This window comes from Nelusetta ayraudi, unplaced genomic scaffold, assembly GCF_046127955.1.
Source record: "Nelusetta ayraudi isolate G7.1 ecotype Tasmania unplaced genomic scaffold, CSIRO-AGI_Nayr_v1 ptg000026l, whole genome shotgun sequence".
In the NCBI taxonomy this organism is placed as follows: domain Eukaryota; kingdom Metazoa; phylum Chordata; class Actinopteri; order Tetraodontiformes; family Monacanthidae; genus Nelusetta; species Nelusetta ayraudi.
This window is the reverse complement of record NW_027466076.1, coordinates 9100945-9118497: the sequence shown is the minus strand read 5'-3', so window position 1 is coordinate 9118497 and position 17553 is coordinate 9100945. Positions and strand designations below refer to the sequence as shown.

General features: G+C 48.4%; 1 protein-coding gene across 1 annotated transcript in view; it reads left to right on the top strand.

Annotated features, from left to right (window-relative positions):
• The first annotated feature begins 1178 nt into the window (after positions 1-1178).
• LOC142890534 (zinc finger SWIM domain-containing protein 6-like) overlaps positions 1179-17553 on the top strand; it is a 36783-nt gene continuing 20408 nt past the window's right edge. Inside the window, exon 1 of the mRNA XM_076029669.1 lies at positions 1179-1849. Within this exon, the coding sequence (XP_075885784.1) occupies positions 1423-1849 (427 nt within the window). The 5' untranslated portion in view covers positions 1179-1422. The remainder of the gene's footprint in view (positions 1850-17553) is intronic.

Here is a 17553-nt window from a genome sequence, read left to right as displayed (position 1 = left end):
AGACAGCAAAAGATCAAGTCGAAGGACAACATGCTTCATAGGATGCAGCATCATTACCAGTAAAATGATGCTAAATGTTTGCGGCTACTGTTTCGACTGCGGGTGAAATGCAGTTAGAGATGAAAAATCCACTACTACTACTATTCTAATCTAAAAAAAAAAGTCTAAAAAAACTTAATATAAGGAATTGTACAGTGTATAACATAATAGCATACCCATCACTGTGTTATTTGGTTAAATGTAGCTCAGTCTTAACCCTAACATTAGATGCTGTGTATATGTAATGATAAGTAGTCCAATCATCAAATGAAATATCAATAACCATCTTCCTGATAATCCCGCTACAGACCTCCCAGAGCCTGGAGGGCCTGACTGGCCTTGAGTATTGACTTTTAAAGACTATATTTTCTCTTGCTTATTACTACAGATAATTGTATTTATTTCCTCAATACCTTTATTACAAATGTATATCAGTTTTTAAGTTTTTCTCGTCAGCCCATACTGAGTGTGTTTGTGCGTGTGTGTGTGTGTGTGTGTGTGAACAAAAACGAAATGTTAACGACATAGACCACACGTCGTGTGGTTGCTTTTATTTTGGAATGTATAAAAAAGCAAAATAAGATGCCGTACTGAAACCTGCTGTGTGCTTACGTCTTATCTACTCCTACACACAAGGCCACACAGTTCAGACACCGGAGGTTCTTCTTTCCCTTCCGGCGAGCTGTTTCCCATAAAGAGCTGTGTTCTTTATAAACACCCATTCACGTTGTGTGTGTGTGTGTGTGTGTGTGTGTGTGTGTGTGTGTGTGTGTGTGTGTGTGTGTGTGTGTGTGGCGGGGGGTGTTAAACGTCACAGGGGGGGCGGTATTGAGTTCGTTGCCCCCTCCCCCTCCAAAACCACGAGGCTCCAGTGTTGACAGGCCGATCGCCGCCCAGCCAGGCCGGCGCTTCCGGTTCCCCGGAGCCTCCGCAGCTCCGGCGGCTCCTCCCCCCTATCCGCCGCGACACGCGGAAGCGGCCCGCACGACGCCACGGCTCGAGGCTCGCTGGGCGGAGGGGTTACGACCACGCGCTTTTTCACGTCGCCAGCGCTTCGAACGTGCTCCCCCTCCCGCCCCGCCCCCGACAAAGGATTAGCGGCTGCTCGGCACTTCCGCCCCGCGGTCCTTATTTAGCGCCTGGCTGTATGCTCAGGCTCCGCCCCCTCCCTTCATTTGTCAACAAAGGGGTTTGACAAGCTGGGAGAAGCCCTGCCCCCATGTTTCCATAAAACACGGGCCAGCTACCCGGGCCGGTCGACCGTCAGCTTCTCTCTCTCTTCTCTCTCCGAGCGCAGTTTCATATGCCGTGCTGACTGCCCTCCCCTACCCCCACCCCGACCCCGAGCCCTCCGCCACACGTCGCCGCGAACACGGAGCTATCATGGCGGAGCGCGTACCGCAGCCCCCGGCCAAGCGGCTTTGCTGGCGCCCGGGCTACGGCTCGACGTGTCGACAAGGCCAGCGGGCCGCGGGGGCTCCGTGCGGGAGCTCCGCGTCCGGCCAGGGCGAGTCGAGCAAGGCGCAGAACCCGGAGACGCTGCTGGACATCGCGGCGAGGAAAGTCGCGGAAAAGTGGCCCTTCCAGCGGGTGGAGGAGCGCTTCGAGCGGATCCCGGAGCCCGTCCAGAGGCGGATCGTCTACTGGTCTTTCCCGAGGAGCGAACGGGAGATCTGCATGTACTCGTCGTTCAACACCGGCGGCGAGGAGCTCGGGAGTAGCGGGGAGAGCGGCGAGGAGACGCGGCTGCCGTTCCGCCGGGGCATCGCTCTGCTGGAGAGCGGCTGCGTAGACAATGTTCTCCAAGTGGGTGAGTGATGCGATCAAGAAACAGAACCCAAACTAACCTATTTTGGATGTGTAAAAAGAAAAAGAAAAAAACACGGAATAAAACAACCAAACGATCCCAGGTGTGTGGACGTGTCCTGGCTGAGAGGGCTGATATGGGAAGGTAAATAAACAGGATTTAACAACAAAGGGTGAAGTGGTCAGGCGTCAGACACACAGAGGCTACAATGGGGGCTTTAAATCTGCTGGGCGCTTGAATGGGGAATGTGTGAGAGAGGCATTTAAATCCTGTTTTGCTCGGGGCCAGTTTTTTTTTTTTTTTTTTTTTGAATGTGAATTGTGGGAGGGTTGGGGAGGGGGGCACAAAGCCTCGGGACCCTCTAATTGAGTTTAAAATCGAGCCAGTGGCTCCAACAAAGGGGGGGAATTCTCACATTTCCCAAATCTCAACACCAACCAGTGAGAAACTTTTCATTGTCAGGAGGCCTTCGTCTTCTCTCCGCTGCTTCTTTTTAAAAGCTTTGATGAATTGCTGTGAAATTCAGCACTCAAAGTCCTGGAGCTTTTTAAAAGCTGCCACACGGTCAGGACTGCGAGACCCGGAGATCTTTGTCTTTAATCTGAGTAAAAGGGGAAAAAGAAAAAAAAAATCCCCAAAGTTGACCTGCCGCTAGAGACGAGGTTCGTACTTAGTGTTTTTACCACCAACAGAACGTGACATTATCAGATTGTTCCACCATCCATGCGGCGCTTTCGGACAAAGAAGCGGACCTTGTAAATCAGTCATAGACCGTCCTCGCGCACTCACACACACACACACACACACACACACACACACACACACACACACACACACACACACACACACACACACACACACACACACACAAAACTGTTGAGTAATAAGGGAAGTGCTGAGTGTTGGGTTGGGTTGCAACTGACACACATTGCGATTGAATGAGTCGCTCCGTGCAGCGAAAGGCTTCAGATGTTTTTGATAATAATGCTCGTCCAGCTGCGTCACTCTGGCTGCGCGAACAGGCAAGACTGCCTCGGGAGAATCGCTGGCAGGTCTCTTGTTGTGTGTGTGTTTTATCTTGTGACTCGGAGTTTGTGTGCCCCGGTGAAAAACAAAACAAAACAAAGGACGGACAAACGGAATCTGGCTGTTTATTTGGTTGTTTATCAGCGTCGGGGGAAAAAAAAAGGTGATGTGAAACAGGAACAGGCGCTGGCGTGCTGTGCTTGACAGCTTTCCTCCGACTAAAAAGCACCAGTTCGTGACAACGTGGTTGTTTTTTTTTTGTTTTGTCCCCCCCCCCTCCCCCTTCTGTCTGTGCCGCTGCATTCGCGACACTCTTGTACGTTCTCGCCACATTCTGGCCACTTGACTTCCCGAAATGTTCCTCACCGTGTGATATTTCAGAGCGCGGCCCCCTTTCGGATTTTTTTAATGACCACGTAACGAATGCCCCCGCATTCCCATTGTGAGTTTGCCACTTTGTTCCCATTTTCATGTTCATGTGGGTCTTTCAAGCGCCCCGCCGCCCGCCGAAAGGGAGGCAAACAAAAGCATCTTTTCACCCCCTTGTTAAGTAGAAGGGATTTGGAAGGAGGAAGCGCATTGGGCGCAGTGATTCCTTTCGAAATGGCCCTCGGTTCACACCGGTGCAGGGGCCAACTGCTTCGCGCTGCGCCGTCTTTGTGCGCGTGTTTTGCGCGCTTCTGCGATCGAAGAGCCCGCGACGGAGGAAGCGGCGCGCGAGACTCTCGCAGACGTGGAAATCACTTTCAGGAATGGAGAGCTCCGCTTTTGCTGCGTTGTTGTTGTTGTTGTTGTTGTTGTTGTTGTTGTTGTTGTTGTTGTTGTTTGTTTTGTTTTGTTTCATTTGGTCGTGGTATCTGCGCGTTGTTGTGTGTTATTGTGTGTCACCTGTGGGTCGCGATGCCTCCTCGCGGAAGCGGCGATGGCTGGTAATCCCGTTACTGTTGCATGGCTAATTTTTAATGCGGTCCAATATCCCGTCCCTCCCGCCAAAAAAAAAAAAAAAAAAGCTGGGGAAGCATGTGAGCTTTGTGAGTGGACACAGTGAGCGCACGCACACGCACAAAGCCACACACACCTCTTTCTGAGCAAAATGAGGCACCTATAGGTTCCAAGATATTGGCAAATGTTTCTGCAGGGGCGAAACAGAATCTGGGCGCTTATGCCAGAGAGTGAAGGTGCTATAGAGAAGAATAACAGTGGTGCCTTCTCTCTCTCTCCCTCTCTCTCTCCCCCCTCTCTCTTTTACACACACACACACACACACACGCACAGGGAGGGTCTTTCTTGGCTGATTGCACCCCCCCATCCTGGAATTTGCTGGAAAAATAGAGCCGAGCAGTGATAAATAAAAGATGTAATCTCGCCATGTGTGGGCCGCACCGGAGGAGGGAGCCTTTTTTTTCCTTCTTCCTCCGAGCGGCGGCACCTCGAGGAAATGAATCGGCGCACCTTTTCGCTGGAGACCCACCGGCGCTGCTCCACGACAACAAACCCACCCCGCCCCCATCGCCGTTAATCAAGCGCGCAGATAGAGGAAGCCATTTTTCCCTTGGAAAAAGCAAACAGTGGGGTGTGCCAGTTTTTTTTGGAGTTGCGGGCGGCTTTGTGGAATCCCCCCCGCCCCCCCCGTTGCAGGTGGGCACCGTCACCGGGCGATGATGACACTGCGGCGTGGAGCCGACAGCCTCAGCACACGTTGGCTGCTGCCACTTCAATATCAAACAGTAGTGGAAGAGTGCATGGGGGGGGTCAAAGGGTCATCGGAGGAAAAATGCTCATGCAGCCGTGTTCTACTCTTTTTTTTATTCAACTTTGCGATGGATGCAACTTTTTATTTTTTTATCTTTTATATTTTTAGATTTGCTCAACCGGAAATTGGCGGTTGAAGATATTGCTTCGGTTATCATTTCAGAGTGGCGTCGCAGGTTTTTATGGACTAAACAATACATCAAGGTGATGCATCACAGATGGATCAATAGTTGTCAGTGGACTCTTCACAGCAAGTCGATGCTTCGCTTCTTCTGCTTGTTCCTCTGTCCCTCTTTCGTTCTCTCTCACCGCTCTGGAGGCTGACTCTTTGTGACATCACAAAGGGCGGCGATGACACCTCCGGCCAGCTGCCCTTTATCCCCTAGATATCGCCTTGTTTTTAATCCCTTTCCAAACATGTGGAAGGTCCGTTTTGGCTGAAAATCTGCTTTATTCAGCTAATTCCAAAACATTAAAACTCTGTTTTCGGCACATATAGATTGTTACTGATGATGCAGATGAAGCAGATGTGGTTTAAAGTGTTTCAATTAAGTGCTCGAACATTTCTGATGTTTTGAAGTTGGTGCGGCGACACCAAAAGCAAACTTACTGCACTTTCAGCGGCGGTTCAGAGATGAACTGAAACCCAGTAATATTTCACAGGGTGCAAAGCGGGCAGGATTTTCCCTTCATGTGCTGCCTCGTGTTACTGACCTCAATTCGACAACATCCACCATCTTCTTAAAGTCACAGCAGAAGACCTGCCTGCTTATCTGGTGGGAAGGTGTTGCAGTGGGTTTCATGCAGACAAGCATCTAGATGCGCAACGTCAAAAAGCCTTTCCGTCAAGTGTGTATCGCACCCATAGGGCCAGAAACCTGCGTCGCATCCTGTGTGTGTGTGTGTGTTTTTTTCCCATTATAAATAATGGAAAGAATGAAAAACAGACATCTTTACAAGTAGCCATTGACTTGTGTGTGCCCGTTTTTTGAGTGGCCACTTTTTTCATGTGATGTATTGGAATTTTCGAATTTAATGACAATGATAACAAATAAAATCAGAATTGCTTAACTTAAGTAAACGTGTCTCAGATAATCCATTACCAGGTAATAGATTACGTCTTCTTACTGAAAATTAAAATGTCTCCAAGTGACCTCAATCGTAAAAAAAAAAAAGAAGATCTTCATCGGATGATGCTAAAAAATAAACACGGTTCATTCCTGTCGCCCCCCCCCCCCCCCCCCCCAAAGAGTCTTTACAGTCGTGATGTGACGTAGCGTCCGGTAAAACTGACAACTTCACGTCAGGAGCGGAGCCGGAAACCCAAGAGTTCTGATGCCTTTGGTGACGGAAGTCATCTTCCGTCACCGCTTAGTGCCGTCTGTTTGTAATTCAAAACAGGTTTCAGCTCAATATCTGTTACTAGGTTTCCGTTCAAATGTGTCGGCAACATCAACCGTCGCTGCCGCTTTGTTCCCACTGAAATTTGGAGAAAGAAAACGCACTTTTGAGAGCTTTTATGATATTCACCGTGAATGCATTGTATTGCTTTATCAAAATAAGAACAAGGCTCATTGTTTCAGCTGTCAGGCACGAGTTCACTACTATGAAAGGCAACTTTTTTACTCTTGACGAAGTGTAAAATCTTACTTACCAATGAAACATTTAAAAAGCTGGGTTTTTTTTTTGTACGGATGAAAAACGTGGACGAAAATAGAACAGTACAAAAACCTAAAAAAAACAACAACAACAAACAACAAATTTGCAGTCATGCCTCAAACTCGCTGACATTGCAGTTCCGCAAGCTCCTGCTGCTGCTAATTATAAACAAATATGATGCTGAGTCACTGAAATACCCTGACCTCATGGTGGCACAATGAGAAAAGTCAGCGATTCCCCTTTGTTTTCTGTTTTTCACCCCGAAGGAACGAACACACCCTCCTATGGGCCTCGATTCTTGTACGAATTACACAGCGAGACCGACCACTCCGCTGTTGGATAAACCAACCGTCCCTCAGACGAGACCAGCGAAGCTTGCCCCTGGGTTTCAACCTCCGGGATGCATCCGAGTGCCCGAATCTGCCCACCGACTGCCAGGGCATGTTGACATGTACGGCTGAATATAGGCTTTGGTGGCACGTCAAAGTATAGACTGCAGTGTTTACACGCAGCCCGAGTATGGTTATCTGCAGCGGTCAAAACAGCTTGAAAATATAAGGCGGAAAATAATGTAAAGATGTAAATAACACACATTTGAGAGAGGAATGTTGTGCTTTCTATATATAGGCTGAAAATATAAGCTGCAGTCTGTTGATTACCTGTGATACCCAGTCGTTTAGTTCAGATTCCGGCTGTCGGCATGTCACAGGAGTTTCTAGTTATACCTGCGGAGGCCTCTCCTCTTATGGATGATGTCTAACCACTCAACCATAGACCCCGATGCTGCTGGAGACTCTGGTTCCAACTCTCAATCCATATCACCATTCCAGAGTTTCACAGCGGGGGAGGGGAGGGGGGGGGGTACCGTTGATTGGGATTCCCCGTCGTAAAAAAATACAACAGAGCACATTTTCATGCTGCCCGTGCGTCGTCGTCCAAGTGTCTGGAGGGCGAGGCCACCTAGTTTGTCTTGCGTTGAAGAAGCGCCAAAATATCGCAGCCGCGTTCGCGTGAGTGCTGCAAGTACGGCCAGTTCTGCCGGCGTGTTCTGCGCCCGCGAGAAGGTGGAATTGATCGCGGCCGTTGGCCACGGTGGCGGATGCTTTGACCGATGGCGGCAGTGCCTGGAGTCAGACTGTAGCTGCCGAGTTTTTGGGAAGCACGGACGATGCTGGACGAGCAGAACGTAGGAGTGACGTGTCGTTCTTTGTTTTTGTCGTTGTTGCTGCAGCATCCTTCCGTGATCCATCCTTCCTTCGATGAATTTTAGCTGAACTATCCCTTTAAGTTTCAGGTCAATCGATCAAGGTCCGCAGTTCATTTTGGACCCAAGGCAACCGTGAAACACTTGCAATGGAGACACTAAAACTTCACAGCATCTGCAAAAATGTTATTCCTTGACATCTGCATACAAACACAGAAAAAGCAGATAGACGCTGAAAAGCACGATGGACCAATAGAATGCAGCAAGTTCTTACTGCCGTTATCAGCGTTGTTGAAGCCGAGCTTGTGAGCTGACGCCGACGCTGCTTTCCCCCCTGTGCACCTGAGTGCAGAATTTGAGACTCGGTGTTCAAGTCCGTCGGAGGCCTGCTGCTTCAGGGAGGCGGGGCCGGCCCGTGGAATCCTGCAGCACGTCCACCATCTCTCGTCTGTCTGCAGTTTTCCTCACATTTCTTCATGTGATATTTCGGGGCCTCTCTTGCTTCTGGGAGCTCACTGTGAAGCCTCAGTGAAAATCTGCCCGACTGGAATCCTCCAGACTGTGAAAAGTTCCTCGGCCTTTTCAGCTGGGTGCTCTGGATAGCTTTACATTTTACCTCACCTGGAGGTCTGCATTTCTTTTAAACAAAGACCGTCATCATCAACATTACGGTCCTCATTTTTTTTTTTTGCTAAATCAAACCTGGAGAAATTCAAGTGGAACGATCAGATTTACAAGAGCAGGATGCAGGTCATGTGTTGGCCTGCTGTTAGCCGGTTAGGCTAATTTGCAAAGGCATGTGGGAGTAAAGCAAAACAACTTTGCCCACTGAGAAAAAAATGCCGTCAGTGTGGTTTTTATGTCCTCTCAATGCAGAAATGCCATCCAGTCCTGATAAAAATCATTGCTGCTGCATCTAGCATTAGCTAATGTTTACATCTTCTAATAGCATCTGCTGTGTTTCGTCCTCCGTAGTTTTTTCAGAGTGGCTTGGAGCGTTTGCTTCTCACCCTTGTATCTCCACTGGAATAGCTCCTTATCCATAAAGGGAGGCGAATGGCCGCAAGTATTTAAAGACCAGTGGAAAACGCTGTCTGTTGGAAGTTAGCAAATGGATGGGCTAGATGTTAGACTTGGAATCTGAGCAATTCAGTCACGGCATAGAGTTAGATTCACGTTCAAAATTCAGGCTGTTTTTGTTCTTCTTCTTCTTCTTCTTCTTCTTCCTTTTTTTTTTAGAGAATACCAAACAATTTGCCTGGTAAGACTCCGACAAAACCGCAAGCTTTAACTGTGTATCACTGCTGTTAACCATAAAGGTTAATGCTTCAATAAATCAGAGACCCTAACGAGTATGACTGAGGCCGGATTTAACCTCCAACGTGCTGGTAAATGTCGGATTAACAGACATCCTGCTATTCGTAACGCGTCAGTGGCTTCAGTTCTTATTGCCTGGTTGAACCGAAACCCCGACTTTCGCATGAAATTGGCTTTGCTGCGTTTGGCTCGGTTGATCTTTCGACCATGTGAGGACGAGCGTTCCCGGCAAGGTCACTGTTTATGCCAGATAGATCAGCCAGTAGGTAGCAAAACACGCACGCACGCACACACACACACACACACACACACACACACACACACACACACACACACACACACACTGATGCAACCGTAGAGCCTCATCCACTGATTACTGGCAGCCTGCTTTCTCATCTGCAATTTTATGAAGAATCAATGAATCTGCGCACATTTATTGAATGAATCAAAGCCTGGAAAGTACGGTCAGGGATGGCTCGCTCGCGCGCACACAAATACACAAACACACACACACACACACACATAGACAAGCGCACGCCGCGCTCTAAGCCTTGTAGGTTGTTGATCAGCATTAATGGTGTATGCATAGCACCTCAATATGCCTCTGCCCTGCCCAATCAATTTTTATTGGAGCTACATCGGGCTCGTGCTTTGCACGAGGCGCTTGGCTGGATTTCACAGAGACCGGTCACTGGCAAAAGCTGCCATTTTAAAGGATGGTCACACGCGGCGGTGCCCACACTGGCGGAAAGCAAGGGGACTGATGCCTCCATTGCGCTTCAGCCGGGTTTGCTTTCATGGTTGCTGCAGGCGGGAGCCTTGGATTTGCGTCCAAATGTTTCAGGTCGGTAATGTGTTAACGGAATCAAGCATCAGGCCGGCGACTGATATCTGATGTTAGCTTCCTGGCTACGGCTCAAAGTAAACGGACATGTTTTCTATAATTATCTCTTAAATATATATATATACATACATACATACATACATACATACATACATATATATATATACATAAACATACATATATATATATATATATATATATATATATATATATATACATATATATATATATATACATACATACATACATACATACATACATACATATATATATATATATACATAAACATATATATATTTATACCCTTTTGAATAATAACTCGCACCTCATATATGATTCATTTTACAGATGCAAACAAGTAAACTATGCTATATGTACAAATCCTATGAACTTACTTCCTTTGAATTGGATAGAATAGATGTACATTATTGATCTCAAATTGGAAAACTGCAGTATTGCGGCACTAAAAACTAACCAAAAAAACAGATGAAAGTTGTTGGATCCACTTTCACCTGCGAATCAATGTGCATTTGAGCTCATGTTGCTTGTTTGGTCCCTTAGTTGGATTCCTCAATAACGGTAAAAACAAACAAACAACCGCTAAATACCATCCACCGTCAGCGGCTGACCCCTCTCTCCCCTGCCTGGGCTTAAGCCGCTGTAGTCATCAGACATTCACTCCTAATCTCCTCGCGCCCCAAACACAGATTCGGCATTCTTTTTTTCCGCGCCCGTCCGCGTCTGCTGATCTGTATTCCTCCGCCGTGCTCCTTCATCATTAACCTTCAAGTGGAAAGGAGAGGGGAGGCAGTGGAGCAGAGAGGCGGATGGAGGAGGGGAGGGACGAGTTTACCGCCGTCTGCCCTGGATCTGCTCGATAAATCCTATTTCGCTCCCATCTCGGCTGCCGCCGCCGCCCTCTCGGAACGCCGTCGTCGGTGCGCGCTCGCACCCGCGCACCTATTGTTGCCATATCTGTGAACTCCATCCCCCTCGCGGCTCCCCCGACACCACCGCGGGGACAACGGCGCTCTGGCGTTGGCCATTTTGCCTTGACGCGCAGTCGGAAAAAACAGGAAGAGCAGCTGCCGACGATTTTCCACTTGGCCATCTCATTGATTAATTGCCGGGTTTTCAGCGCGAGACGCAGCCTCCTTTGTTTGTGTAAAAACGGCGGTGTGTACTCTTTACCTCGGGGCGTTTGGGGAGCTTTATTTAACCAGCTTTGTCTCAGCAAGTCAAAGCCTGCCACGGCCCTCACCTCATGGGAGCCCTGGGCCTCATGGGTTGCATGGTGGGGCGGGCAGGCGGGGGGAGGGTGGGGGCGGGGGAGGCGGGGAGGCGGAGGTCACATCACTGGAGCGGCCCCTCTTGGCCCTCGGCGGCGCTGCCGACGGGGCCACCCTGGTTAACAGCGGGTAAATTGATTTGAGTGCTGAAGATGAATTTAGCACAGTCATTCTGGGATTGAAACAGTGTGTGTGCATGGGGAAAATAAGTCCTTGTTGATGGTGGATGTAATGAGGTGAAGAACAACCTTAAATATCCCATACTGTGAACTATAAACTGACACTAATCATTGTCTCTATGTGTCAATAAACCGAGCAGAAATAACAAAATTCAGCCCTCTGCTCTTTTTGCTTCATTCGTTTCATTTACAAATCATTTAAAACACAGATACAATTGCACAAGACTCCCCAGAATCTGTCCGTATCTCGTGAACCAGGGGCCCAGACTCTAATTAACAATCGCACATTTCCAAACAGATCCTAATTTCCTCCTAATTAAACCTAACCTCAACACTAAGGCCTCCTCCGGTTCCCCAGATACGGAGACGTTCACACAAAAGCAGCACGTCAGATTAATTAGTACACGAGAAATAAACGCTCGCTCTGCTCTTCTTTTCGGGAAACACGCTGGAAAATGCACTGTTCTGGAAATTCAGACCCTTGTGATGTCACAAGGGGCAGTGGCATCTCCTCTGTAGCAGTGACAGGTGCTGGCATGCAGCTGCTGTGTTACCGGCTGTCTTCTTGAGACATACAGAGATTTATTCTGCAATTATTCCTTTTTTTTTTTTTTTTAGCATAGTTTCTTGTGCAGAGAAAAATAACGATCTGAAAAATAATGTGGGCTCTTTCAGGTGTAAATCCAGGAGTGCTTACGAGTAACCCTTACCTTTTAATAGGAGCTTAAACGTGTCATCCATCAACGGCTGCTAACTGAGCACACAGCCAGAAAGGGAGCTTAAGAACCGCGATCCTCCCCGCAAAAGCGAAGTTCAGGTCAAAAGGGGAGCAGGAAAATCAAACGTTGGATCTTGAAATTGAAGGGGTTTCTTTTTTTCATCCATATTTTTAATCAAAAGGGAGTCAAGGCGAACGTGTTGCTAGAAAATTGCTAATTTACTCATCCGGCAGCCACGGGATCGTGTACGGATGCTTTCTTTTCCAGTCCACTGTGGTTGCTGTACCAGAGAAGGCGCTCATCACGCCAAATCAGACCGACTTCGACCTGATTTAACCTCAAGCGCTCCACGGCGGGCGTGCGCATTCAAATAAACCGTCCCATGCAAACCAACTGCGAATTGTGCATTTGCAACTCTAATGGTTCACCGATGGAAGCGCCGTGGCAAAATAACTCATTCATGCAACGCAACCTCGCGTTACCCAGAGGACCCCTGTGTGTGCGTGTGTGTGTGTGTGTGTGTGTGTGGGAAGAGAATCGTTTATTTTGCCCGACTGCGAGCCGCCCCTTGTGACTCTATTGACTGCAGAGCGACACTTGCACGTTTCCCGCCCCCCTCACCTGAAGTCACGGGATCTATAAACACGGCCGGCCCTCTGTCCTTAGCTTTAGCTCTTTGCTCCATTTTGCCATCATCATTATCATCATCATCATCATCATCATCATCATCATCATCATCTCGCTCTGCAACAGCAGCGGCTCGACCAACAGGTACGACGCGTTGAGATTAAGACAAGTGGAATCAAGTTTTAAGGCGCATCCTGGAACTATTTGATCATGCGTTCTTTGTCCAAACACTTGCAGGCAAACTGCTGCCTTGCTCTGTCGAAAATTTCTCAGGACTTTATTCTTGTGTGAGAAAAAAAGAAGTCACACACGTATTCGTTGCTGCTGGGTACCGTGCTAATTATGACTGATTAGGGAAGTATTTTCCAGTCAAATGTGACCGAGTCTGGACCAACAGAGGAAACGGTGCTGCAGAGTTCAATTAAGTGGTAGAGTTGATGAAAAAAAAAAAAGGCAATGTGATGCCTAGTGTGTGCCTAGTTATTTGTAATGTAAACCATATGTGTTGTGAACTTATGCATTCAACAAAAACACAAATGCATTACCGAACTGTCTGCAGCGTTCAAACTATTTTCGTCTTAGAGGCCCAGTGTGTGAGGTGTATCAGCAGCTATTGGGCAGAGTGCGTACAGTAAACAGTGTTAATGTTAATTCTTGTTTTCTGACAGCTTTCTCATGCCAACTATGATGTCAGGCTGGCTGGCTCCAACTAAAAACACAGATGTGCGTTTTTATTAGTACCTTTTCATATCAATGGATCCCTTTCAGTGCTGCACGCTGGGCCTTAAAAAAGAAGCGCCGGACTCCACACGGTTCAGATATTGACCAGGACGCCCTGGAATTAAAGCCTCTACTGGAACGATTTGATCTTTGTCTCATAGTTTTTGGCAAATGGCTCTGACTGCCGGCCTCCCTCTCGCCGCACCTCGCTGCTGCTCCTGTTGTGGAAACAGAGGCCGGCCGGTTGTCCCAGACACTCCCGTCGCTTCCGTGGCTTCTGTTGACACCACACGCAGAGGAATTCCTGCGATGCACCGTGGGAGTTGTAGTTAGCTTGGTTCTCACCTCGTATGATGGTGAACCTATTCAGGAATGTCTGCTGATCTCAGAGTTAAATGTTCTTTGATTCCCTGGAAAAAGTATGAAATGAATCTCTATTTATTTCACTTCCGCTTCACAAAGAAAGTCTCTGTTTAGACATTCCTGCTACGTGATGTTTCATTTTGAAAAGATTATTCGACAAGTTTTCAGTCCAACCTGCCAACAAAAGTCTGACGTCCCGTCCCCAAAAGCCCCGGCGAGCGTCACCGCAAGCGTTTAATGAGAAAAACATCGACAGCAACAATATACGCGCCGTCGCTCGATACTGTCGCTTTCGGAAGAACCGGCGGCGTCACTCGCGCGAGGCTGTCAAAAACAAAAAAAAAACATGTGCGCGCTCGCGCACCTCGGCGGTGACACAAGCCACCACAGGCCCTTCGCGAGGCCATTCCGGTTCTGCCTGCAGCGCGCAGACGGGGGTATGCCTGGCATGTGCCTGCAAGTTGAGTCATTGTTTTCATCAGTGAAAAGATGACTAATGTCGGTACACGCGATGGAAACGAGATGCGCCTGAAACCTGTATCGACCGTCCCTCTTAATGGAGTTTGCGGGCCGGGAGGGGCGGTGGAGGGAGGGGCTGGGGAGTGGTAGGTAGGGGAGGGGCCGGCGAGAGGATGAGTGTGTTTCAGGGCGGCTGGGTTCAGACGTGAGAAGACAAAAAAAAAGAACAAATGAAAGACTGGAATTGTAGAGACGCTCAAACTCCGAGCTGGTGTAAAAGAAGAAAAGTGTTGCCGGCCACTTACGTGTCTGTAATTGACTTAAAGCAGCGCGAGTCAAAGCCTTACTGCGGAGATACGTTTCACTGGTACCGAGTCCAGTGTGGCGATATTAGATTAACGGCGATGCACCACTGCGAGAGAAACCTTTTCCTCCGAGACGTCCGAGGCGGCGCCGCTTCCAACGTTCACTGCCGTGCCCGTCCGACAGAAGGGGAAGAGGGGGAGTCGACTCCTTGAGCTGCTTTGATTTTTAACAATGGATTTCACTGACTGATCACATTTTCCTGTTAAATTTCGCTCTGTTAGTTGGCTCCTGTCTGCAAGAGAGCTGTGAGCCGGTTCCGTCAGCCAGGTGGAAGAAAATGAACTTTATATTTGCTTCTTTGGTTTGCTTTTTCGCAAAGTGTGCGCTCAGTTCTGCAAATCAGCCCCTCTGTGATGTCACAGAGGGCTGTCCACAACGCCCCCCTGCCAGGTGTTCTCTTCCACCTGTCGTGTTCCGATCCCCCTTGGCAGCTAAAAACCAAACTTTTCTTTGCATTCAGCTGCAAACAGTGGGCTAAACATGCTGCGCTTCATGCAGGTCTTCGGGATTCAGTCTATTCAACCCGAACTTGTCCGACTGTTTGGGGGGGGGGGGGGGGGGGGAACAACATGAAGTCTGAAGAGAAGCACCAGTCCCTGTTGAACCTCCTCTCTATCTGCAAAACAGTGGATTAAAAAAAAAGAAGGAAAGAAAGAAAAGAAAAGAAAAGAAAAGGGAAGGACAAGAATCAGGAAGTTGGCGCTGCATGTCGACGTAATCATTATCGCCGCTGCGTTTTGTGCGCGGGGCACGGGGCACGTCTCGTTCAGGCGGCTCCCGTCGCGGCGATAAGAGGAACTGGTTGGCGCAGGAGGAGGAAGGAGGAAGGAGAAGAAGAAGAAAAAGCTACAGCTGAATATAGTCGGGGCTCGGTTGTTGAGAAAAAGCGGGGGTGGGGGCGGGGGGGGGGGGGTGTAGATGATGGGGGAGGGGGGATCGTGTGTTTCTCTGTGCTCTCTCTGTCGCCGCGTCGGCTACGCGAACCTGCATCCTGTTTTGACAGCGCCGAAGGAAAGTGTCGCGTCCACCTCCAGACGTGGCGCCGCGGTGACGTCGCGAGCTCGGGCGGTTTTCGAGTCGGCCGCGGCAAACAAAAGAAGCCGCCCCGGCGGAGCCCGTCGGGCTTGTTGCGGGAGTCGGTTAATCCGGCGAGAGCAGACGTATCGGGACCTGCCGCTGGAAAGTCAGGGGACGCAACCCGTCGTTCCTGTAACTGCAGGACTCGCTGAGCGATGATTGCTCCATGCCAGTCGACACATCTTGCTTTTCTCTTACAGTCGAGTCTCCCCCCCCCCCCCCCCCGCCACCACCCTACGTCCCCTCCAGCCCGGTGAGCGTTTAATGGGTGCACGTGGTTGTCTTTAAATTAAAGCGTCTGCTGCTTTAAATTGTACCCCAACCACGGGCGTAGCTAGCTAGCAATCTTGGACCGGTATGACAAAAACATCGATTTGGACACCCCACCCCTCATCCCTTCTGTATGTAGAGTATCGCTAACTCCCATGACTGCCGGGGCTGTATTTCCCTCCTTAATGCCACACCCCGACATTGACCATCAACTGCTTCTCTAACAATTTTTTCTAACTGACAAGAGTTGACGGCCTTCAGGATTTCAGTGTTTCCACCCTGCCCTGACGACATCTGTAAAAGTCTGGTTGAGAAACACTCCTAAAACGCAGATAAGAAAAGTTGACTCAGAATACATCCACCCTGCATCAAGAATTATTCTGCGATTGAATGAAAGTTCCGAGCACTGTAATAAGCGTGTATAACAGTTGATAATAAGTTGAAAAGAGTCAAAATAACAGATATACTTGGTAGTAACACTTATAGAAAATATTCATCCTCATCTTCATTCACCAATTAGGCTTTTTTGTTTTTGTATGTTTCAAAAAAAGTTGGAGGAGAGAACATAGTAATATTCAAGTTGCTCATTGGTTCAAATCTTTCCCGTGGCAAAGCAGCAGAGACCGTGCAGATCCAGCCCAGGGAAACGGGGACATTTGAAAGGGGGAAACAAAATGCAGAGAGAGAGAGAGAGAGAGAGAGAGAGAGAGAGAGAGAGAGAGTGGAGAAAGGAGGCTGGAGCTCCACCAAACTCTCCCACAGGAGCCGGAGCGCTGGTCAGGTTCCTCTGAGCCAACTTCACTCGGTGACCAGAGGTTTCCTCAAGCCATCGGTTCCCACAGAGTGTCAGCACTCTGAATGCTCTTCTCCTTCCCTTTGTTGGCCCGTTCTGCTGGCGTGCAGCTTGATTCCCACATCCACTTTTCTCCCCTCTTCTGTTTTTTTTTGCCGAGTCCGGCTCTTCCGACTCTCGGCTTGTTTTTTTTCCGCCGGCATGTAAAATGGTACGGCGAGACGTGATGTTCTTCTCTTCAATCGCTGCAGCTCGAGCCAGAATAGATACTGAGATTAAGCGTCTGCATTTTTCTTCTTTTTCATTTTTGGTTGTTTTTTTCGGGGGGGGGGGGGTTGCTGTTGCAGCTAATCCAATTTATTTCCATGCTGAGGTAAATCAGGAAACATTTGCTGGCTGGCTGCGCGTCAGACATCGATACCAGCCTCTCCCGCATCGAATGTGAGGCTTAGTGTAGGTGTTAGGACCGTGTCTGAGTCCCCACAGGATTAGAGGTGGGTTCTGCTAACGCTAGAAACTGAATTTGAATCATTTATATTTGAATTTAAACTGGGCAGCCTGAATAATTGAATTGACTATGAAGACCGTCATTTCATTTTTTTTTTTTTTTTTTTTTTTTTTTTGCCCTTCAGAATTTCAATGCCCTTCATGTCAAAGTGACTTCAGTGCGATGAAACGGAATTGATTAGCCCTGCAATCGTATTTTAACCCTCCTGTACATTGGGGCCCACTCTGTCTGCACTTGTGCATTCTGAACAAGTCATCAAGCACACAAGTCCTATTTATAATTTCTCCTCATCTGCATTCCCTGATATGTGGCCTCTCAGGAAGAGCGGCTAAAGCCTCTGGGAACCTTTATATACACAGTCAGCCAAAACACTGTGTACACACAACAGAACAAGAAAAACTTCAATATTTCATCCAAATTTATTCAGACATCAGGAGATGAATGTTAGTTACCTTTGGTCTACAGCTGCTGTTTGGGTACATTGTTACCTCAACACTTGTTGGCGCTGCATTCATGAGGGTAATGCCATCTGTTG